General features: G+C 39.3%; 1 protein-coding gene across 1 annotated transcript in view; it reads right to left on the bottom strand.

Annotated features, from left to right (window-relative positions):
* Positions 1-18,618, bottom strand: part of COL6A5 (collagen, type VI, alpha 5) — a 135,789-nt gene extending 117,171 nt beyond the window's left edge. The window contains exons 1-4 of the mRNA XM_006846633.1: positions 18,552-18,618; positions 14,801-15,400; positions 12,011-12,643; positions 3,299-3,859 (exon numbers count right to left, since the gene is read on the bottom strand). Coding sequence (XP_006846696.1) covers positions 3,299-3,859; positions 12,011-12,643; positions 14,801-15,400; positions 18,552-18,618 — 1,861 coding nt within the window. The remainder of the gene's footprint in view (positions 1-3,298; positions 3,860-12,010; positions 12,644-14,800; positions 15,401-18,551) is intronic.
* Positions 18,619-24,549: the final 5,931 nt, after the last annotated feature.

Below are 24,549 nucleotides of genomic sequence, written 5' to 3'. Positions count from 1 at the left end.
GTGTAGAAGATTCTATTTCATGTAACACATAGCATAATGGGTTAGGCATTGGGCTGCTAACTACAAAGTCAGAAGTTTGACCCACAAGCTGCTTCATGGAAGAAAGATGAAGCTATCTGAGCCTGTAAAGATTTACAGACTCAGAAATCCTATGAGACAGTTCTACACTGTCTTGTAAGGTTGCTATGAATTGGATGAACTCAGTGACATTGGGTTTGGGTTTTGTTTTGTTTTTGACATGTGGTTTAGTCACAGGGTCCACCTCTTTGTTTCTACACAAACTGCTTCTTGTCCCCTCTTTCTGTTCTCCCATTCTTCCAAGATAATGAATTTCAACTAATCAGATAGCTACCCAGTTAAAGATTACATTTCCCGACTTTCCTTGAGGCTAAATGTGGCCACATGAGGCAATAGATATGAGTGGCTGAGATTTGGCAACTCTAGGTTTTATTATTAAAACAACTGAGTGTGATAGCTCTTTCTCACCCTTTCCATTGGAGAAGGGTGTTTCCATTTTGACCAAAAGATAGAAGCTTTCTCTTGAGGATTAAACAGCCCTTCTAGTAGACTGGACTATTATGTAAGAAAAAAATAATATTCTTACTGATGTAGGATAGGTACTGGACTGCTAACAGCAAGTTCAAACCAATCAGCCAGTTCTTGGAAACCCTATAAAGGATCTCTATGAATCAGAACAAACAAGAAACAACGTTGTTGAAATCACTATAGTTTGTGTTGTTCCTCATTCCTTATCATTTTGCTCTGAGACCAGTAGTTTGTGTGTGTGGTTTTCCTAGCCTCCCAAGCTTTGACAGCTTACTTTATCTGCCTCTCTATTCTCAATCCTTTGGCTCATTTCCTTGTCCACACTTGTGAAAATTTTCAGACTGATGAACTGCAACAGAGGTACTGCAATTCTTTAGATTGGTCCAAGACTTTCTATCTTGAAAGGACCTGAGATACAAGCAATTTTATGCTTCCTGAAATTCTTTCACTTTTCTATTTTTCTTTAACTTTGGTAATGAATTGAGTGAATGTTTACAGAGGAGATCATCAGTTTTACATTCAACATTTCATTTCATCTCAGTGATTACAATCCCCTTCCATGTACCATCAGTTAACAATGTTGTTGTTGTTGTTAAGTGCCATCGAGTCGGTTCCGACCCATAGCAACCCTGTACAGGGTTTCCGAGGGTGTAAATCTTTACGGGAGTAGAAAGCCTCATCTTTCTCCCGCGGAGCGGCTGGTAGTTTCGAACCGCTGACCTTAAGGTTCGCAGCCCGATTCGTAACCACTACGCTACCAGAGCTCCTTGGTGCCCTCAAATGGGTTCTTACTCATAGTGACCTTATGCACAACAGAATGAAACACTGCCCTCTAGCTGGTGAGTAATTCTCCCTTCCTGCCCACACCTGGTAGCCATCATAGAATGTGTCTTTTAGCATGAAAAGTTTTTCTTGACTTCTTAGTGTCAGCCCAAAGAAACTTTTAATCTCTCATTCTTCCTAAGGTATCCTGAAGTTCTTAAAAGTAATGAAAGATGAGTAATGAAAACCATTATTCTTCTTTATAGGAAGAACAATGAACAAAACTTTGATTTCAAAATTTGTTGTTAATGCTATTTATTTGTTTATTTACCTATTTTTCAGAGGCTCAGAGAAAAGTCAAACACATTTCAATTTAGTTAGTTCAAAATATATTTGAGTCAGTGCCTCTCCTCATCGGTGAACACATTAACGAACTTCTGCGTCAAGTACTATTCTAAGGACTCCTTGGGTGCTACCACCTTTAACTTCACAATAATCCTCCAGACAAGGGAATCAAGGCAGATAGAAAGTATGTAATGTAGTTAAGGTTCACAGTTAATTAGTGGTAAGATAGGTTTGAACCTGATTTCTCTGACTCCTGCATACTTATTCTTAACCAATAGACTAACAGATCTCTTGGAAGGCAACATTTTCATACGTAAAACTTAAAGCCTTCTTTAAGTCAACATTATTAGTATTTTAATTAATAATACTATCTTGAGTTTATAGGGACTAGGAGTCCCTGGAGTTCTGGTGTACCATTGTAGGAAAAGCACTGGACTGCTAATTACAAGGTCAGTGGTTCAAACCTACCAGCTGCTCCTTTGAAATTCTCTATGAATCAGAACCAACTTGATAGCATTTAGCAACAAGGAATCCCTGGCGGGAGAAAGGTTTACAGTTTCCGATAAAGGAGTAGTTCTGGTCTTCATGATTGAGTGGCTGTGTAATTGCTGGGTGGCACATAGGGTTAAGCTCTTAAACACTGACTGAAAGGTTGGTGGTTTGAACCTACCCAGAAGTCTTGAAAGAAAGTTCTGGTGATCTGCTTCCAGAAGACTGTAGTCTAGAAAACCCTACAGAGTGAAGATCCGCTCTACACACGTGGGGCTGCCATGAGTTGGAATCAACTCAACAGGAACTGGTTTGGTTTCTTAGATATTGTTAAGAGAAATAACAATCAGGAATTTAAAAAGTTTTCTTCCTAATTTTTGGCATTTAACCGATAGTCCAAAAGAAATGTGAATATGTGTTGATGTTATAAATCAAAATGAATGATGGTTATAAATACATACTACGATTCATAATATAAAATAATTGCTGATGTTTGTTAAATTAAGGCTATTAGTGTTCTCTAATGTAACTATTAGGAGTTCTGGTAGCATAGTGGTTACGAATCAGGTTGCGGGCCACAAGGTAAGCAGTTTGAAACTACCAGCTGTTCCGTGGGAGACAGATGAGGCTTTCTGCTCCTGTAAAGATTTACAACCTCAGAAACCCTGTACAGCGTCGCTATGATTCAGAACTGACTCCACAGCACATGACCACCAACACCAATGTAGCTATTATCCTCATTTTATAGAGAAGGAAGTTTAAGACACAATTATGAAAGTGAGCTGAACCCTTAAATATTGAAATTGAGAGCCCATTTCGTTCCTATGTATTCATCTGCCTTCAGTGCATGCGTACACACTCACACATACACACACACACACACAGAGAATAGATTCTCTTACACTCCACATTAGTGGATTTTGTCAAAGCCCTGTCCCTCCTAACCACCTTCTTACTATCTTTAGAGGAATCCTCCAATGTTGGCAGGTGGCTTTACAGTGAGGGGCTTGATCCCTTTGTGGTGATTTAATAAGATAGCTACAAAAAAAAGTTAGCTGGACCACTTGTTACATGAGCCTGTCTTAACCTGGTCATGCATCTGCCTGAAGCCATTCATGATGAAATGCAAAGAATGAACTCAGTTTGTTTTACTCACCTTTTTCAGTGCAGATGCTGTGAACAACTTCATTTTTAATCATTTTTAAAGAATCAAAGTTCTTCCCATAACTAACCCTTTGCTTATCATCAGCAATGCCTTGTAGTTCTGTTTTATTGGCCTCTCCAATGCCAATGGCATGGATAATGATTCCTTCAGCCCTCACCCTCGCCGCAGGTTCCAGGACGCTGTCCGAGGACTTCCCATCAGTCAGCACAATGAGGTAAACAGGAATGTCAGGTTGCCAATGTTCCCTTCCTTCTTTTATTATTTGCTGCATATAATCCAGGGCTTTCCCTGTTTGTGTTCCACCCGTTAGCTGCTTGATGTTAAAAATAGCCTTCTTTAAGTCAACATTATTAGAATATTCACCAATATCAAATTCCACTCTTGGCTCATTGGAGTACTGCACAACTCCAACTCGGATTTCGTCTGAACCTGTGTTAAATATTTCTGTCACCTGTGACATAAATTCCTTGATTTCCTCAAACTGTTCTGGCTGGATACTTCCTGAGCCATCAATGAGGAAATAGAGATAAGCCTCGTTTGTGTCCACACAGCCTGCAAAGAAAAAACAAAAAAAAGGAGAGTGGGAATTTAATGCAAAATCTGGAGAGAACTAAGCAAGATGGCTTGTGGAGGAACAGTAGGAGGCTGTGAAGACTGTAAAGAATGACTTGCCACCTTTACATAGAGCCAGAGCACGTTCGTGCCCATTATTTCCAACAACCTTCTGAAGGCACAGAAGCTGAGCAAGGCATCGCAGTTTCTGTAAGATCACACAGCCAGTAAGTTAAAGAATAAAGGTCAGATTTCCACTTCTCCAGGCTCTAAATTAAAGGACTTTTCTTAAAATTTATCTTCTTGATAGTGTATCCCTTATTCTCTAAGAAATGGAATGGGAAGGATAACCTTATTCTTATTTCTCCAACAACCTCTTCCCAGAGAAGCTAGAGTAATATCTTTAAATGTAGGCAGTTCAAGCTCCTTGGAAACCCTATACAGGGTCGCTATGGGTCAGAATCAACTCGACGGCACTTAACAACAACAACTTTTCTACTTAAATAATAATTTTCACTGTGTTAAGAATTTAAATATCCGAATTGGCCTATTCTTGTCTCCAGTTTTTTTTTTTAACTCTGTCCCTATGTTGAGCTGTACTCTGCTTTCAGAGTGTGCCCTGGAACCTTTGCACTTGCCTATTTCTCTTCCTAGAATTAAGGCTCCCTCCTATCCAGATAGGAGCCCTAATGGCACAGTTGGGCGACTAACTGAAAGGTCGGTTGTCAGAACCCACCAGCTGCTCTGCAGGAGAAAGATGAGGCTCTCTGCTTCCATTTAGATTTGTTGTTGTTGTTGTTATGTGTCGTGGAGTCGTAGCGACCCTGCACAGGGTTTCCGAGGCTGTAAATCTTTTCGGGAGCAGAAAGCCTCATCTTTCTCCCATGGAACAGCTGGTAATTTCGAACTGCTGACCTTGCAGCTCATAGCCCAATTTGTAACCACTATGCTACCAGAGCTCCATCTAGACTTACATCCTCTGAAACCCTATGAAACAGCTCTCTTCTTCCAGCAGGTTGCTCTGAGTTGGAACTGACTTGCTGGCAATGGGTTTGTTTTTGGTTTGCATACCCAAATATTTACATGGCTGGTTCTTTCTCATTATGGAAGTGTCCACTCAAATGCCAGTTCTTCAGAAAGACCTTCCCTTCTCTTCTTGTCAAAGCTTTCCAGTCATTGTCTACCCTATTACCTTGGCAACTGTCATGGTGGTACCAATCCCTTTCTGAAATATCTTATTTATTCAAGAGCACCACCTGTCACCTATTATAGGATGGCAGATCCATGAGGCCAGAGACTGTTTCTAACTCTCTGTTTCTGCCCTATGTCTAGTATGGGCCTGGCACATCATGTTTCAACTTTTTTTTTTTTAAATAAAATAAGTCTTGGTGTTTTTTACTTTGTCAAACAGATTTTTTTTTTTAATGCAAAATTCCTTAATCATCTATTTATGACTCTATCTAGTCACTCAACCAAATTTGATGGAAAGGTGAACATAGTTTTACAATTTTAGACTATTTACACAAGTAATTGACTTAGTGCATGAATCTGTAAAATGCAAGATAATATAGTCATTTCACAATTATTTTCTTTCCTGATATATTTTTGATAATTTACAACTCTTCATACTAATTAAGGGAGTTATTCTTCAAGAAATAAGAAAGAGTGGGGATATGTTTGCCTCTGAGAATGAAACCATGAAATTAACACATAAAAAGTTGGGGTATAGGTAATCAAAAGTATCTACAAAAGACAAGGTTGATTCTAGGTCAGCAAAACTTTCAAGTAATCAGAATTAATTAATTTATATAACTATCAAATATCAAGTGCCTTGGCAAAGGAAGGTAATGGTTGTGGTTGTTAGCAATAAAGAAAAGAAAAATGTGAGCCACAGTATGTATTCTTGGCATCACTACAAAAATCCTGTCGAGGGCTGTGCTTTTCAATCTGCCAGCCATTAGTCACACGTTCCACCACTCATCTGTCACTTATTTGTACTGTGATGTCTTATGTGTTGTTGTGATGCTGGAAAAGCTATGCTGCTGGTATTTAAAATACTACAAGCTCATCCAGCCTGAGGTTTCAGTGAAGTTTCCAGAGTTGGAAGAAGGACAGACTAGGAAGAAGAACCTTACAATTTACTTCCAAACCAACTGACCAGTGAAAACCTCATGAACAGAAGCAGAAAATTGTCTGATGTAGTGCCAGAAGATGAGTCCCTCACATTGGAAAATATTCAAAATACGACTGAGGAGAAGCTGCCTCCTCAAAGTAGAGTTGATCTTAATGATGTGGATGGAGTAAAGCTCTCAGGACCTTCATTTGCTGATGTGGCATGAATCAAAATGAGAAGGAACAGCTGTAAATAATCATTAAAAATGGGAATGTGGAATGGACGAAGTATAAAGTTGTAAGAAATGATATGGAATGCTTGTAGATCTAGGTACTAGGTGTAGATAAGCTAAAGCAACTGGAATAAATGGTGAAGTAAAAGAGATGAACAGGAAATTTCAAACAGAACATTTCAAGATCTATCTTGAAATATAATACTATCAGGGATAAAATGATATCCATATGTCTTCAAGAAAGACTGGTTAATACAACTATTATTCAAGCTTGCGCACCAACCATTAATGTCACAGATGAAGAAACTGAAGATTTTTACCAACTTCTGTAATCTGAAAATGATCAAGCATGCAGTCAAGAGGCTTTGATAACTACTCATGAATGGAATGTGAACGCTGGAAACAAAGGCAAAGGATCAATAGTTGGAAAATATGGCCTTGGTTATAAAATGATGCTAGAGATAGCATGATAGAATTTTGCAAGACCAATAACTTACTTCAAGATCTTTTTTTGTTAAACAACATAAATAGTGAGTTTACATGGAGAACTCTCCAGATGAATTGCAATTAACTACATCTGTGCAAAGTAAAGATGGAGAAGTTGAAGATCATCAGTTAGAACTGCAGAACAGATCAGCAAATGCTCACATGCAAGCTTAAGTTGAAGCTGAAGAAAATTAAAATAAGTCGCTGTGGGTTAATGCGCTAGACTGCAAAATCGGTTTGAACCGCAAAGTCAGTGGTTCAAGCTTACCAGCTGCTCCTTGGAAACCTTATACAGGGTCGCTATGGATCAGAACTGACTCAATGGCACTTAACAACAACAAGAGACAAAGTATAACCTTGAGTATATCCCATCTGAGTTTAGAGACCATCTCAAGAATACATTTGCCACATTGTCCATGGATGACTGAAGATCAGATGACGTGTGGGATGACATCAAGGACATTGTACAATAAAAAAGCAAAAGGGTATTAAAAATAAAGGAAAGAAAGAAAGACCAAAATGCATGCCAAAAAAGACTCTGAAACTTGCTCTGGAGAGTATAATAACTAAAGTAAATGGAAGAAATTATGACATAAAAGAACTGAAGAGTAGATTTCAAAGGGCAGCTTGAGAAGACAAAGTATTATAATGAAATATGCAAAGACCTAGTGTTTGAAAACCAAAAGGGAAGAACACACTGGACACTTTTCAAGCTGAAAGAATGGAATAAAGACTTCGAGCCTCAACTTGCAATTTTGAAGGATCCTATCCCAAGCCACTCTTTGGAAACCCTATACAGGGTCACTATGAGTCAGAACCAGCTCGACATCACTTAGCAACAACAACAACAAAATAGGCATAATGGAGTTCTAGTGTGGTGCTGTAGTATAAGCACTGGACTGCTAACTTCAAGGTTGACAATTCAATCCCAACAGCCACTCCTTGGAAACCTTATACACCATTGCTATGAATCAGAACCAACTCAATGACTCTTAACAACAACAATGGGCAAAATACTAAATGCCACAAGAAGCATCAAAAGAAAATGGAAGGAATACACAGGGTCACTGTATCAAAAAGAATTGATCAATGTTAAATCATTTCAAGAGGTATGACCAAGAACCAGTAGTAGTATAGGAAGAAGTCCAAGCTACACTGAAGGCATTGGTGGAAAAACAAGGCTCCAGAAATTGATGAAATACAAATGGAAATGTTTCAAAATGGTTCACTCTTCTATGCCAAGAAATTTGGAAGACAGTTGGCTGGCCAACAGATTGGAAGAGATCCATATTTGTGCCCATTCCAATTAAGGTGACCCAATGGAATTCAGAAATCATTAAACAATATCATTAATATCACATGCAAGTAAAATTTTGCTGAAGATAATTCAGAATCATTTGCATAGGACATTGACAGTGAACTGTCAGAAATTCAAGCTGGATTCAGAAGAGAATGTGGACCTAGGGATATCACTGCTGATGTTACATGGATCTTGACTGAAAGCAGAGAATACCAGAAAGAAGTTTACTTGTGGTTTATTGACTACTCAAAAGCATTTGGCTGTGTGGATCATAACGAACTATGGATAACATTATGAATAATGGGTATTCCAGAACACTTAATTGTGTTCATGAGGAACCTGCACATAACAAAAAATTGTGAGGATGGCAAAGGACCAGACAGTGTTTTGTTCTGCGGTGCATAGAGTTGCTTTGAGTCAGAAGCACTCGACAGTGCCTAACACACACACGCAGTCTGGTTGCTAGTTTTGCAGTTTTACTATGATTAAAGATCTGAGAACCAATCTACATTTGACTTAGTCACCTTTGTATCTACTACTTCCAACACTTTTTTGTTGTTGTTTGCCATCAAGTCAGTTCCAACTCACAGTGACCTTGAATAGGGTTTGTTGGTGAGTTTGAACCACTGATCTTAAGATTAGCAGTCCAGTATTTATCCTACAGTGCCACATGAGGACTCCTGGCACGTTGTAGGTGTCTAATTTATTAAAAAGAACTTCATTATATCAAGGGGAGGTACCATTAACCAAACTCTAAAGATTGGTGTATAGAAAAACAATAACAATTATGTTTGTAACAATGAGAACTATCAGGGCCCATATGTCAATGACAAAGTGAATTGTAGTCAAAAGACTACTGAGTGTGTATGAAATCAGAGCAAGGGAGTTAGCTTTATGGTTAAAATGTCTAGTGGCATCCAATTCCAATGAGAAAATTTCTCTATTTTAACATCAAAGCAAATAAATTTATATCTCTATCAGATATGTACATTTATACCTCTGTATCTCTGTATCATCTGTCTATCATTTCTCTCTTTCTACCTAAATTACTATATAAGTGTGACCTTGGGACAAAGGACACACCCTTCTTCAGCACAGTCCAGTTGAACAACTTTTTACAATGATGGGAATGTTACATATGTTCACTATCTAGTATGGTAGTCACTATCTACGTGTAACTATTAAGCACTTACAAGTGGAGAGCTGCAATGGACTGGTATTGACCATTTGAATCAGATAATCATTTGATCTACTATGATGGGAACAACAAATTGAATGGCATCACATTTATTGTCAAGAAGAGCATTTCAAGAGTAATCTTAAAGTACAATGCTGTCTGTAATAGGATGATAGTCATATGCCTTCAAAGAAAACCTGTTGATACGACTATTATTCAAATTTATTCACCAACCACTAAAACCAGTGATGATGACTTCTACCAACTTCTTCAATCTAAAACTACTTAAATTGAATTAAATTAAAAAATTCATGTCCTCAATCAATACCAGTTCATTTCTGCTCACTAATGCTTAGCATATTTATCTTTATATGTTCCATTTATTTTTTTGGTGACTTCCAATTTTCCTGAATTCATATTTTCTACATTCCATGTTCTGATCACTAATAGATATTTACAGCTGTTTCTTCCCATTTTGAGTTGTGCCCCATCAGCAAATGAAGGTCCCGAAAGCTTTATCCCATCCATGTCATTAAGGTCAACTGTACTTTGAGGAGGCAGCTCTTCCCCAATCATATTTTGAGTGCCTTCCAACCTGAGGGGCCCATCCTCTGGCTCTCTATCAGAAAATGTTTTGCTCCTGTTCATAAATTTTTCAGTGGTGAATCATTCAGAAGTGGTCCCCCTCTCCTACTTTCTAGTCTGGCTTAATCTGGAAGCGTCACTGAAACCTATTCACCAAGGGTGACCTTGCTGATATTTAAAATACCACTGGCATAGCTTCCAGCATCCAGGAACATGAAAGCCACCACAGTATAACAAACTGATAGATGAGTGGTGGAAACCAGACTCTACAGCATGGCAGACTGACTACAGTAGTGGTTCTCAAACATTATTGGCATGAATCCATTGGACATCTTATTAAAATACAACTGCCCAGACCCTGCTGTCAGATATGCTTCTTTCATTAGGCTTAGGGTAGGGTTTGGACTACTGAATTATTACCAAGTTCCTAAGGAGATTCTGGTAGGTAATCCACAGACATTGTTTGTGCTCTATTTCTTCCTGAAGCTCTAACCATTTTTTGTGCACATGTGGTTTCCGTTTCAGTGAGTAGCACTTGTATCTCTTTATGGGCAGGATGCCCTCAGATTAATGGGACACTTTTTGCCTGGTACTTCAAGAACCAGGAGTGTCTGAGGATTTACATTTACTCATGTGTCCTGAAATATAAATTCTCTAGTGCCATTGCCCCCAGACCAGGACCACTCTAAGAGCTGTCCATCACTGTCTCTAGAATGACCTAGTGAAATTGAGACATTACCTCCATCAGATTTAATTTACTATCTTTGCCTTCCTGGTCTCATTTCCGCTCTTCCCTACAAATGTACAGTTTTTCTTGGGAGTACTACCTAATACGTAAATTTCACATGAGACGCTGTCTGACACCCACTTTTGAAAAACCCAACCTAACTCAGGCACTATGATGGTTAATGTTGTATAACAATACTACTAGGCTATAGTTCCCAATGGTTTTACCAAACACTAGACTAACTGTTGTTCCATAATGCAATCTAATTAAATGTAATGTACTTAGTTACCTTTCCAGCATATAATACAATGTGATTTATCTGTTGAGATAGAAGTCTTAAGGTGTGTTCTTCTTTCAGACTCTAAAGAAATATTTTGGCAGAAATCTTTTCTTTTCCTCTCAATTTTGTCTCCTGACCTATGGATCTTATGGTGCAAGCCTACTGCCTAATTTACAGATTTTGAACAAGTATCTTGGACCATGAGGTTCTCTTGAGAAAAAAGGCGACATACAACAAACACATAACAGAAAGAGACCAGGTCTTTGATACCGTGATATACCACACCAGCACCAGATACCAACCTGGTTTTGTGAAATAAACAAAATACTCTGCTTCTCTTGTTAGTCACCATCAAAGGTGATTGTAACAAGTACAAGCTAACCTGGTGCAGCACTGAAGAATAAGCATTGGACTACGAATCACAAAGTTAGCAATTCAAATCCTCCAGCCATTCCTTGGAAACTCTATGTAGTCTACAAGTTGGAAATGACTCGACAGCATTTAATAACAATTGTATATATGGTTGTATTGTCAAATACAGTAGACACTAGCTACATCTGCCTATTAAAATTAAAATAAAGTATAAAATTCAGTTCTTTAGTTACATGACACCAGCCACATTTACACATGTTTAATGGCTGCCCTACTAGACACTGTAGACATAAAACATTTCCATCATCACAGAAGGTTCTGTGGACAGCAGTTAGAAGCACAGTGCAGTGTTGTTTTTTAAAAATGAGTATGTGTGTGTGCCTATGTGGAGAGAGACAGGCAGCTAAATGTACCATGGGGTTAAATTCTGTTTCTTCTATCTAGGTATTCTTGGTTCTTGGTACAGTAGTTATACAGACAGACAGACAGAGAGTCAGAGACAGTACTAAGCTATAAGAGAAATAAATGTTAAAATTGGTTTTATCTGAGAAGTTTACAGGAAATTTTATTTTCTTCTTTATATTTATTTACAATATTAAAATCTCCTAGAATTGGCACATATTACAATTTTACAGTTTATTGAAGTATAACTTAACAAACTTTACAATTCTTCCATTATAAGTATATTCATAAACTTATATAAATTCAATGAATTTTATAAATTGATAAGAATTGTGCAGTATTACCAAAACCCAGTTTGAGAACACTTTAATTAATTCCAAAATGTTCTCTTATTCAATTTCAATCAATCCTCACTCCTACCCAATGCTAGCCAATCCTATCCCTTTTATAGTAAGAAAAGTATTTTAAAAAACATACCAGCTTTATCAAGGTCTGTTTGTCCAGCTTGATGAAAAATGTAGGACCATGTTTTAATCTGGAGCTTTTTCAGAAATGCCTTACTGTGCTTTTTCATGTCTGCGTAAGAATTCATCATGGCTATTGTCTGTTGTGGAGGGTAAGACACTATTTCTTCTAACTGTGTGTTGTTGGCTCCTGGGATGCTTATAGCAAACACAGTCACACCCTTCCGTCGAAGTTTCGCTGCAGCCCTAGCCACCTGGTCATCTGATGATCTGTGGGTGACCAGGACTGCGACTTGAGGAACTCCTTGAGCTCTTCTGCTACCACCTGCCTCAGAGAAGACTTCTCTCCTCATCTTCTCAATGGCAGCCCCAGCATTGGATTTCCCAGTATGGATAGAAAGTTTCTGGATCTGCTGCTGAAATTGAACCTGGGTTGTGCTTGATTTCAGAGAAGAAATAATCTTGGCTTTGTCACTGTAACTCATCAGTCCAAGTCGCATGCAGTTGTCCTTCACATCCATGGTGGCAGTGATATTCTCCAGAAATTTCTGTAGATCCCTTAAGTTTTGTCTGGTGTCAAAAGACTCATCCACCAGGAACACAAGATCAGCAAGTGACTCTCCCTGACATCTTACGGACACTGGAACTGTGGAGAGAGGAAGAGTATGAGGATTGCTATAAACTACTGACTTTGAGTAAGATAGGTCCTTTACAGATTGTCAAAAGGCATGGTTGGAAATACAAGTCATCATAACAGGTATAGTTCATATTGCTTACTTCTAGTAGATTGAAACAAAAGAACAAAATTCCTAACACTGCCTACTAGGATACTGACTTAGAGATTTTTCATATGTTATTCCTTCTATCTGAAGAATGCCTCTCACCAATTTTCCTACATCCTACCACCACCACCACCACCACCATTACTACCACCAATCCCTTCATTACCACCACCTCCATCAGCATCAGTATCACCACCATCACCGCCTTTACCACCACCACTACCACCTCCTCCATTCCCTTAACTGCTGGGATTCAGATATGCATAAGCAGAAATCTCTCTGACCTCAGGACCTTAAAGTCTATGGGAGGAGGCAAATAACTATATTGTTTCAGACAGTAGTAAGTGTTAGAAAGGAAATAAAATATAACCCAATCAAATAACTATTCTGGGATGTGAGGTAGGACTAATAAAACTGAGACATGAAGAAGTCAGGAAAGGTGTTTCTGAGACCATTTGGTTGGGATATGAATGAAGAGAATAATCTGGCCATCTGAGGTAGCCTCTAATAGACAGTGCATTACTCTGTTGTTGCTAAGGAAAGCCCTTTGGTTGAATATAAAGCATGAATATGTGCTATGATGTGTCACAGTCTCAGGTTATTATTTTCATTTAGTGCAGTTATATAGCGATTGATAGGTGTTTATTAACTCTCTACCGTATGCCTCACACTGTGCCAAGACTGTGAGGGGAAGAACACACAGGGTCTTATTGCTTTATCTCTAAGATTTTTGGCACTCAGGCATTGTGCTAGGCACTAGGAATGTTGTGGTTGTTGTCAGTTCTGACTCACAGCAACTCTGTATAGGGTTTCTAAGGAGCAGCTGGTGGGTTTGAACTGCAGACTTTGTGGTTCGCAGTCCAGTGCTGATCCTACAGCACCACACTAGGAGTCTGGTACTGGGAATATTGAGGCAAATATGAATGGTCAATGTGTCCTTATGACACCACTAGTTGAATGGTGTGAGGAGGACAAGCAAATAACTGGATATTTATACAATGAGGGAAGTGCTACAGCTGTCAGTTGTGCACAGGGACTTGTGATTCTAAAAAGAAATTTGAAAGGAATGACTTTCAAGAGGATATAACTCTAAGATTGATAATTAAATTAGAGTTGATAATTACATAATGATAGGCGTTGCTCATGCTGTGAGAAGGTAACACAGGGCAAGAGTATTTCTGTTAAAGAGAATGCCAAAAGCAAAAGCAGAGGTGAGAAAGAGCATGATGTGTTGATATTATTGTAATTCAGTATGGCTAATCGATATGACTCAAAATCAGCTCAATGGCAACCAAACTCGGGGTTTGGTTTTTGGGTGTTTTAATCATGGGTATCCAGGAGTTCCTGGGTGGTGCAAATAGTTCTTGACTACTAGCTAAGAGGTTGGCTGCTCAAACCAAGCAGAGGTGTCTCAGAAGACACATTTAATGATCTGCTTCTAAAAGGTCATAGTTCTGCTGACTATGGGGGTAGGAAATATAGAGGTGGATGTTTTTTGACAAAAGGAGGAGAGTGGTTGATTTTGCAGCCCAGGAGTGGAGGTCCCTGGGACCATCAAGTGAAGAGAACAGAGAGCGGGACCCTACCCAGAGAGGCAGGGACGCCAGGGATGGAGACAGAGACGATGATGTGAACAGATGGAGTGGCTGGGGACACTGGACTCAGGGAGGGAGAAGGGCTGTGTGCTGATGGCCCGGAGAGGCGGGTCTGTGTAGTGTACCCTTTGGTTATTTGATGATGCATGGAGGGGATTGTAATCATTGCAATGAAACAAAATACGATAGGATGAGTGTAAAGCTGATGTTCTCCCATGTAAATCTCACAATAAAAAAAAAAAAGTCACAGTCCTGAAAATCCTACAGTTCCACTCTGCATACATGGTACCACCATGAGGTGGAATCAACTTGATGAAAATTAACAACAACAATTCATGAAAACCAAGATGGCAATTGAGAGAAGAGGATGAAGAGATGCAGATTCTCACTGTAAGTGGGTACCTCTTCAACCAAGGAATTTCTTACTTTCTATATCAGGATGAACTGCTCCTGCCTTGTACTGGGTTACTTCCTTGATGATCTGCATCATGTTTTGGGAAAACGTGCTGAGGTCTCTGGCTGTACGAAGGCGGTAATGAAACTGAGACGTGGCCATGGCTTTCAGGTTTTCCTCAGAAGCTTTCTGCATTCCCACAGAGACAATTCTCACCCCATCATTCTGCAGGGCCCTAGCTGCTTCTTCTACATCATCTTCAGACTCAGCTGAAGCCAGGACCACCAGGATGGGGGGAAACTGTTTCTTGTCTCTTCCATTTGTGGGTGCAGAGAAATAGAGCCTGTGAGCCTCCTGGAGTGCTTTTCCTATTCTCAGTGATCCACCAATGAAGTCGAACTGCTTCTTGAGATGGTTCAGCATAGGGTTCTTGCCCCTGAAGGTATTCAGTTGAAATTCATTGTGGAGTTCATCACTGTACTGGGCCAGGGCCACTTGATATTTGTTGGCCTCTATGGGGAGACTGTTGATCATTTTGCTAATGAATGTTTTCACAAATGGGAAAGACTTAATTCCCAGTTTATCAGAGCTGTCCACCAGAAACACGATATCTGCATACTCCGGGCCTGGTCCTATCAAAACAAAATAACAGACAAAATGACAATAAAACAAAATAAGCCAAGGTTATATCTCAGATTCTACATTTCAGACCATGGTATGCATTTGAGAATATGATCTAGTGTTCAGAGTAACTCAGAATCCTAAGGAAAATATCTTCTAGAGATTAAGCAGAAGAAACGACTTGTTTTACTAATTTTTCTTTTTCAACTTTACCAGAATCAATCTGACTTCTTTCTGTTCTTTTTGTTGTTCTGGAACCCTCAACTCTGATGTACCAGAGAACAGACAATGTGATACCACCCTAGAAAGCCCTAAGTTAGTATTTTAGAAGAGGTATAGAGTTAGATCTCTTGGGTTAGAGGTCCTAGGAGAGTCTGAGGCAGGGACTTGGGTGCATGGGTTTGTAGACTGAGGTGGAAGGAATGTTAAGAGAAGTGTTGAGACAGAGAAGGGGCAAAGAGGGATATATCCTCTGGGAAAGTCTAGATCTGACCTGATTGGCAAGGGAATCTGGAGCATAAATTGTAACACACTTGTTCCTACTTGAGGCAAGAGGGTCATGTTTTATACACCCCTACCTAGAGGAGCTCTGGTAGCGTAGTGATTACGAATCGGGCTGCGAACCTTAAGGTCAGCGGTTCGAAACTACCAGCTGCTCCGCGGGAGAAGGATGAGGCTTTCTACTCCCGTAAAGATTTACACCCTCGGAAACCCCTGTACAGGGTCGCTATGGGTCGGAACTGACTTGATGGCACTTAACAACAACAACAACAACAACAACATCAAGAGTCCTGATGTGGCGCTGTGGGTTAATGTGCCAGACTACAAAGCTATTTGAACTGCAAGGTTAGTGGTTCAAGCTCACCAGCGTCTCCTTGGAAACCCTGTACAGGGTCACTATGGGTCTAAACCAACTCAACGGCACTTAACAACAGCAACATCAAAAGTTCTGGTGTGGTGCTGTGGGTTAATGCACTGAACTACAAGGTCGGTAGTTCAAGCTCACCAGCCACTCCTTGGAAACCCTATAAGAGGTTGCTATGAGTTGAAACCAACTCAACAGCACTTAACAACAACAATCAGTCAAGAAATCAAATGACATTTTGCATTCAGCACATCTGCTGCAAAGGACCTCTTTAAAGTGTTAAAGAGCCAAGATGTCACCTTGAGGACTAAGGTGTATGACCTAAACTATGGTATTTGCAATAACTTCATATGCATGTGAAAGCTGCACAGTGAATAAGCAAGACTGTATAAGAACCCATGCATCTGAGTTGGGATATTGGAGAAGAATATCAAAAGTACCATGGACTGTCAGAAGAACTAACAAATCTATCTCGGAGGAAATGCAGCCAGAATGATCATTAGAAGCAAGACTTCAAGCTAAATGAATAGAGAGAAATACTGTTAACTGATGGTACATGGAGGGGATTATAATCATTATAATGAAACAAGGTGTATGATTTCTTGATGTAAAACTGATGATCTGCCCTGTAAACTCACTCAACTCACAATAAAAACTTAAAAAAAAAAAAGAAGAAGAAGCAAGACTTCATCTCCAATTTTTTGGACATGTTGTCAGGAGGGACAAGTTCCTGGAGAATAACATCATGCTTAGAAGGTGAAGGGTAATCAAAAACAAAAAGAGAAAGACCCCAAATGAGATGGGTTGACACAGTGACAGCGACAATAGGCTCAAACAAAACAATTGTGAGGGTGACACAGGAGCAGCCAGTGTTTTTTGTTATTGTGTATAGAGTCACTATGAGTTGGAACTGACTTGATGGCACCTAACAACAACAACGTGCGTTGTTGTTGTAGAGTTTCCCAGTAGCAGCTGGTGAGCTTGAACCACTGACCTTGCGGATCAAATTAACTTTGCAGTCCAGTGCATTAACCCATAGTGCCACACCAGGACAACAGACATTAGCTGTAGTTAATTCCCAGAAACTGACAGTGAGGGACAGAGGCATAATTTCCTAAATAAGGTGACTCCCATCAGACAAGATAAATTCTAAGAAGTGAGAGCCTGTTGTGACCTCTTGCAGGCAATTTTCACAGTAGCTGGGGCTATCTTCAACATCCCACTAGAGAGGGTCTGGGCCATAGGAGGCACCAACAGTGTCTGCCTTGGTAGTTGACATCAGTCGTCGCCACCATCAAAATTAGTGACGTACTGGTGAATGTCTAATGACCGGTTTTTAACATAGCTCAAAAATGTGTCATGAAATCCTAGGATATTAGAAATACTTTTACTGAACTGCTTTTAGTAAATAGAGAAGACTAGGAAAACCTATCTTTCATACTTCCTCCCTCACCTCACTCCCCAAATAAAACATATTGTTGTTGTTGTTGTTGTTATGTGCCATGGAGTCAGTTCCGACTCATAGTGACCCTGTACAGGGTTTCCGAAGTTGTAAATGTTTACGGGAGCAGAAAGCCTCATCTTTTCCCCATGGAACAGCTGGTAGTTTCGAACTGCTGACCATGAGATTAGTAGCTCGATTTATAACCACTATGTTACCAGAGCTAGCCCTTCTCTATTTCATGTTTGTAAAGGAAAAGAAAGGCAGTAGTTTAAATACATGGATACTTATAATTTGTTTTCTGTGTGGGGTTCCTATTTCTTTTTCCTTTCATTATTAAAGCCACAAAACAAACTGACTTATATGCAAATAGACTGACTCTTCATGAAAGCACAGAGAACACTGGGACTTAGCAAATCAATGAATAAAGAAAGATTCTTTAGTTAGGTGGTACATAATTCATGATTTTTACTCAAGGCTTTCATAACTTTTCCCCAAAGCTTTCTGTCATCTTTTGAAAGAATGTTTGCTTAACAGTATATTCCCACACCTACTCTGGTAGGGTAGTGGTTATGAATTGGGCTGTGAAACTTAAGGTTAGCAGTGCAAAACCAGCAGCTGTTCTGCAGGAGAAAGATGATGCTTTCTGCTCCTGTAAAGAGTTACAGCCTCAGAAATCCTGCACAGGATCTCTATGAGTCAGAACCGACTCCATCGTAGGTAGCCACCACCACCACTACTAAATGCATTCTACTTTTATTTTTTCTTCCTCTCTTCTTTTTAACTCTTTTTTTTTTTTTTTTTTTACTGAGGCATGAATTATTTATTACTCTAAATAATAATAAACACAACATACCTGGACTCTGCTCAGCTGATGTGTCAATCCAAAAGATTAGGACAAATAGAACCAGCAACATCTTCATTTTGTTAGTAAAGATCCCTTGATTTAACACTGAGAGAAAAAAAAAATTATAATTATTTATAGTCTTGTTGTACAGCAGAAAATAACCAAATAACTACTGGGAAAATTGGGTTAGCACAAAATACATTGTAAACAAGTATTTGTTAACTAATATCAGATGTCTTGGTAACATCTAATGAAGCATTTGGAGTATTTGTTGAAGACAGTGCAAATGTTTCCAAAGAGCTTAGTAAGACTCAGAGACCTTTCTCAGTGTTTTATAAGTATGAATTAATTTAATCCTCACAGCTGCTTAGAAGTAGGTACTATTATTACATGTGGCAGGTCAGAAAACTGAGTCACAGAGAGGCATTGTTAGTTGTGGAGCCAGGATGCTATCCCAGGCAAAGTGATACAGAGTCCAAGCTCTTAATGACTCTGCTATCAATTTTATATAAAATCTGTATCCTCATGGAATTTATAAAATTAGAGTTGTTTATCTTCTGTTCTATGACAATAATGACTATTATAGGAGGGCAAGTGAAAAAAAAAGTTATTGCTACAAAATCATAGTAAACTTATTGAACAAAAATATCAAAATGTGAAGCTATCATTTCTCAACATATTACCCATTTGGTCTATATACTTCTGAAAGCTGTGTTTCCATCAGTCTAAATCTGCCTTGCAGAATTCTGTGCTCTTCAATTTATACCACATCAAAACAACAGTTTTGGCATCTTCAAGGGACTCAAATCATGTTCCTTTTCAATGATCTTTGAGTTTGGGAAACAAAGAAGTCTGAAGGGGCAAAATTAAGACCAGATAGGTGGATGGAGTGAGGTTTTGCAATGCAATTCTTATAGGACAGCCCTGGCTACCCTTGAAGAATGAGCGAGTACACTGTCATGATGGGAGAAAAAAAAAAAAAAACACAAAAATCTCCCTCGGCACAAATTCCCTGGCCTTTTCCTCACCAATGCAGTTTTCAATTAAGAAAAAAAAAAAGTTCTGATAATTCTGTGATTGTCCTGTGTTCTTTGAGAAAATCTATTACGATTTACCCATTTGAAATCTCAACCGTCTCTATGACCTTCTGATCTGACCTCTCTGCCTTGAATTTAACTGGTCTCGCAGATGTTCCAGAGAAGCCCATGATTTGATAAGACCTTGTTTTTGAGGGCACCCTAATGAGACTAAGCATACTACTGAAAGAGCCTGTCTGCAGCCATCCACTGATCACAGAGACATATTTAAACATGTTTTGTTTGGAATAAATCCATGAGTGTATGAACTGGAATCCCCTGTACATTTTTTATTGACCCTCAGATAAATACATACTTGGTTCAAAACAGCTAACAGGCTATCCAGGCTTTTTCTTCTTTAAATCCTGTGAAGATGGTTCTCTGACAGTATAAACAGTTTTACATGATTTTAATGTTAGCAGTACTCTCCTGCTTGAAATCAGACAGACATCTTCATGTGAACTTACAATACCATGGAAAATTTACCAAATCAGACTTGTTATAAAAAGAGAAATGGGTCAAAATGAAAAAAGAAAAATACAGTTGCCGTTGAGTTGGTTCTAACGCATGATGACATCATGTGTGTCAGTGTAGAACTGTACTACATATGATTTTCAATGGCTGATTTTTTTGGAAGCACATCACTAGGTCTTTCTTCCAATGTGCCTTGTGTTTATGTGCCTGCCTTCAACCACCGACCTTTTGGGAAGTAAATAGCCAAGTTTGTTAACTGTCTAAGCCACAAAATTAATGAGAGATTAAAGGTATCAGGGTTTATTTTTATTCTAGAGTTAATCTGTCCAGTAGGTTTTTTTTTTTTATATTACTTTATATGAAGAAAGATTCAAAGATACTGGAAGAGAGCCTCAAGGTAGTTTAAATTAAACCTCTATTTTACAGAAGAGGAAACTGAGGCTCCCAAGTGGTTAGTTACTCACTGATTTATATCAATACATAATGACTTGCAAATCTGTACTCATCACATTTTAATATGAGCACTGTGGTGCTGTGGGTTAATGTGCTGGACTGCAAGGTTGGTGGTTCAAGTTCACCAGTCACTCCTAGGAAACTCTATATAGGGTCAGTATGAGACAAAACCAACTCAACAGCACTTAACAACAATAACAATAACAACAATACCATATATCTTATTTTATTGTTGTTGTTGTTGTTAAGTGCTTTTGAGTCAGTTCCAACTCATAGCAACTCTGTAGAGGGTTTCCAAGGAGTGACTAGTGGGCTTGAACTGCCGACCTATTATTGAGATATTATTTACATACTATAAAATTCACCCTTGTAAAGCATACAATTAAATATTTTAAAGTATATTTATAGAATGAACCACCATAGTCACTTTCTAAATTCAGAATACTTTTATGTCCTATAAGAAGGCTCATACTCATTAGCAAGAACTCATTTCCCATCTTCCCACAGCCTTTGACTTTTCTACATAAATATGGATTTGCCTTTTCTGGGCATTTAACACAAATCATATGTGACCTTTTATCTGACCTTTTCACTTAGCATAATGTTTTGTATATCCAGGTAATCACAGGTATCAGCACTTCACCCATTTTTATGGCTGAATAATATTCTATTATATGGAAATGGAATATTTTCTTTATCTTTGATCCATTGATACACTTTGGGTTAGTTGTACACATACTAAAGTTATGTGTACAACTTTATTATGTTGAGGTGGAATGCTGTGTCTAACATGTGTTAAAGTGTTTAACTAAATGGCTAGTTAAACTGTTTAGCTAAATGGCTACCCATTGGATTTTAGCAAGCAACATTCCCATCAGAGAGGTGCCACAGTTGCCCAACACAGCATGTTACATTATTCTCACTTTACATTCTTGTTTTGCCTTTTCCATTACTTCTGCTTCCTTTAATCTAGGCCCTGTTTTGTCCATCTTTCATATTATTCATGCTCTTGAGATGACTATAATTGTTGTGAGTGTAAACTCATTTTTGGCTAGTAATGTATTCCACCAGATGAAAGGGGGATAGAAGGTGAGCTTCTCAGCTATGAGAAGTTCCATTGATGTAATCCAGGTTTTACAGCTCAGTGCTCCATTCATCAGCAGGGCCTGGGGTTACTATGGGGCATCTACCCTTTAGTTGTTGTCACTAATCTATGGCTCTTGGTTCAATCTCCCCACCTCCCTCCACTATCCGAAGGTTGGCTTGGATGGAAGAAGCCAGCAACCAGTCCTAAATTGCCAATTTGTCCCAAACTAAAAGTCTCCTGGGCCAGGGGAAAAGAGAAAAAAGATTAGGGTACAGAGGCTATAAAATGTCAGATTGGGAACTTTTACCTGTATTGTTCCTCAGGGGATCACTGGCTCCTGCCACTCAGAAAAGGCCACCATAATAGCTAAGGCTCAACTTGTAACTAAGTCTAAACTCCTGTGAGTCCATGATGCTCTAATAGAAATCCCTGAACAATTGATTCCTCTGGGAAGCTAAGCGGCCATATCAGAGGAAATGTGCCCCAAACCAGGAATCTTCAGGTGATGCAAACAATTAAGCACTTGGTTACTAACAGGAAGCTTGTAGTCTCTGAATCCACCGAGAGGTGCCTCAGATACAAGGCTTAGTGATTTACTTCTGAAAGCTTGTTGTTGTTGTTGTTGTTATGTGCCGTGGAGTTGCTTCTGATTCATAGCAACCCTGTACTGGGTTTCCGAGGCTGTAAATCTTTACGGGAGCAGAAAGCTTCATCTTTCTCCTGCAGAACAGCTGGTAGTTTTGAACCGCTGACCCTGAGGTTAGCAGCCCGATTTGTAACCTCTACGCTGCCAGAGCTCCTTGCTACACCCATTGAAAACCCTATGCCCATTTCTGCTGGAAACATAAAGAGTCAGTCACCCTGAGTCAGAACAGACTCAATGGCAACTTTTTCTTTTTCTTTTAATGCCAAACTAGACTTGGGACACAAGCTTGAATCACTGCTAAGTGAACCTACTCACCTATTCACCCATTCGTACACTCTCAAATGGTCACACTTGCTGAGGTTGCTTGGGAATTCTAAACCAGCATCAGTTCTGAGGGGCAAGTATCCCAAGCCCATTTCTGAGCAAAATGACAGCTGAATCATACATCTGGAGAGAAGACTACACACTCTAAATACCAATCAGCAAACAGTTGGTCCAGCTGTTTTCTGTGGGAAAATTTAGATCAGCCAGATAGGGATGGGGAAGGAAATTTGCCAGCCATTGCCAGAAGCTAAATGGAATAATGAATAATCACTTCATTTCTTTTGATTACATTCCTTTGGTCATAAATGTCTGTGAAGACAAATGTCACTCATTCTAAATGGTAAACTGGACTTTCAATGGGCAGACTGTTTTAGAACACAGTGCCTTAAAATGACTTGGAGAAGAAGAAGAAAACAGCTTAATTTGGCAAACTACAAGGGCACACAGTAACAGCTTGCAACCTTCTGGCAGGTTTAAAGAGTAAAGGAAAGCAACAATTATTTAGTAAATTATTGTAACAGCACAGGCATTGGTGTAAATCTGGATTCTGCTGAATTGGGAATAACGAGGTAGTTTACTGGAAGGACTGCCCTGCTAATGCCTAAATCAATCATGGAGCAAAGAGCATTTTGTAACCATCAAGGTTGATTTCTCTTTCTCTCCTTTTGCAGCAAAAGATGCAAGTATTCCTGAAAGAGGATCAGAAATAAATGTCAGGTCATCTCCCCTTCTGTCCTCCCTACTGTTTCTCTTTTTCCTCAATGCCTGCCCTCAACTCTGCCCAGTTAATTTCTTCTTAGTCAAGATATCTACACCAATGGAAGTCTCATAAACAGGTCAAGAACAAGCTCTAACCAGAAATATACACCTCCACCAGAGAAAAAAGGAACGGGTACAATTAGGAACCACATCCACCAGTAGGAAAAGAGATTGGAATGAACATGCACCAATCACTCATTTGCAGCTGAGGATCTGTGGTCTAGAGAAGTTGTATGGCATGCCCAAAGTCACGCAGTCGGTTCCTGGCAGAGCTAGAATGAACATCTCGGTGTCCCTGGGACATTGTCCTATTTCTGGGAGCATCTGGAAGGCACACTGTGTTTCCTTGGCAGTAGGGCCAATGAAAATCGGAAAATTTTCTGACACCAGAAAATCGCCAAGCTTTGTCTTTCTAATCTGCTGCCTTCTCTGTGGTTGTCACATGGCTCCGCTCCTCCCCTTGGCTTTAGAGTTTCTCTTATTTCTTTTATTTCTTCCACAAAAAGGCTACTCAGACAGAATGAGTGTGGGGCTCAACCAAATGTCTCCTCCAGCTTCTTAGACTGCCAAGTCTATCTTCTTCATTAGAAATGATCACATTCTGCCTAGTTCTGTGGTTATTGAAATACATTTCGAAATTCCCTACCTCTTCCCACCACCAATAACACACACACACACACACACACACACACACACACACACATCTATGAGCTTTTTGAGTACAGGGACACTTAGCTGTTCATCCTTCCCTACTGAATGTTCCACTTGCCTGCTCAAAAATAGGTTCTCAAGAAATATCTGTTGAACTGAGTTAATTACTTAGGAAGTACTGAGATATTGTTTATCATCTTCCAGACAATGCTAGCACAACAGCAAACCCAGGTATTTCTAGAAGCAGAAGGTCATGTTGATGTATTCTAAGACTGAGTAAATAATGTCCTATATATGGAAGTCAATTCCATCAGTCCACACAATTATGTGGTATCACTCTACAATCATTTTAGGAAGCCTACACAGTCCTAGTCCCACCTTTGTAAAATGAAGACGTCTTTCAAATCTCCTATGGTCAGCCTAGGAGGAAGTAAAAGGGGCTGGGTAGAGGGTATGGTTGTCAGCATAGTATGAGCAATATATCCTTTAGTACATGTTGTACAGGGCACATGAGGAATGAGGATCTAGAATTCATAT

Source organism: Chrysochloris asiatica, unplaced genomic scaffold, assembly GCF_000296735.1.
Source record: "Chrysochloris asiatica unplaced genomic scaffold, ChrAsi1.0 scaffold00028, whole genome shotgun sequence".
Classification (NCBI taxonomy): domain Eukaryota; kingdom Metazoa; phylum Chordata; class Mammalia; order Afrosoricida; family Chrysochloridae; genus Chrysochloris; species Chrysochloris asiatica.
Note: the sequence above shows the minus strand (reverse complement) of the source record. Positions and strands in the feature narration are given on the sequence as shown.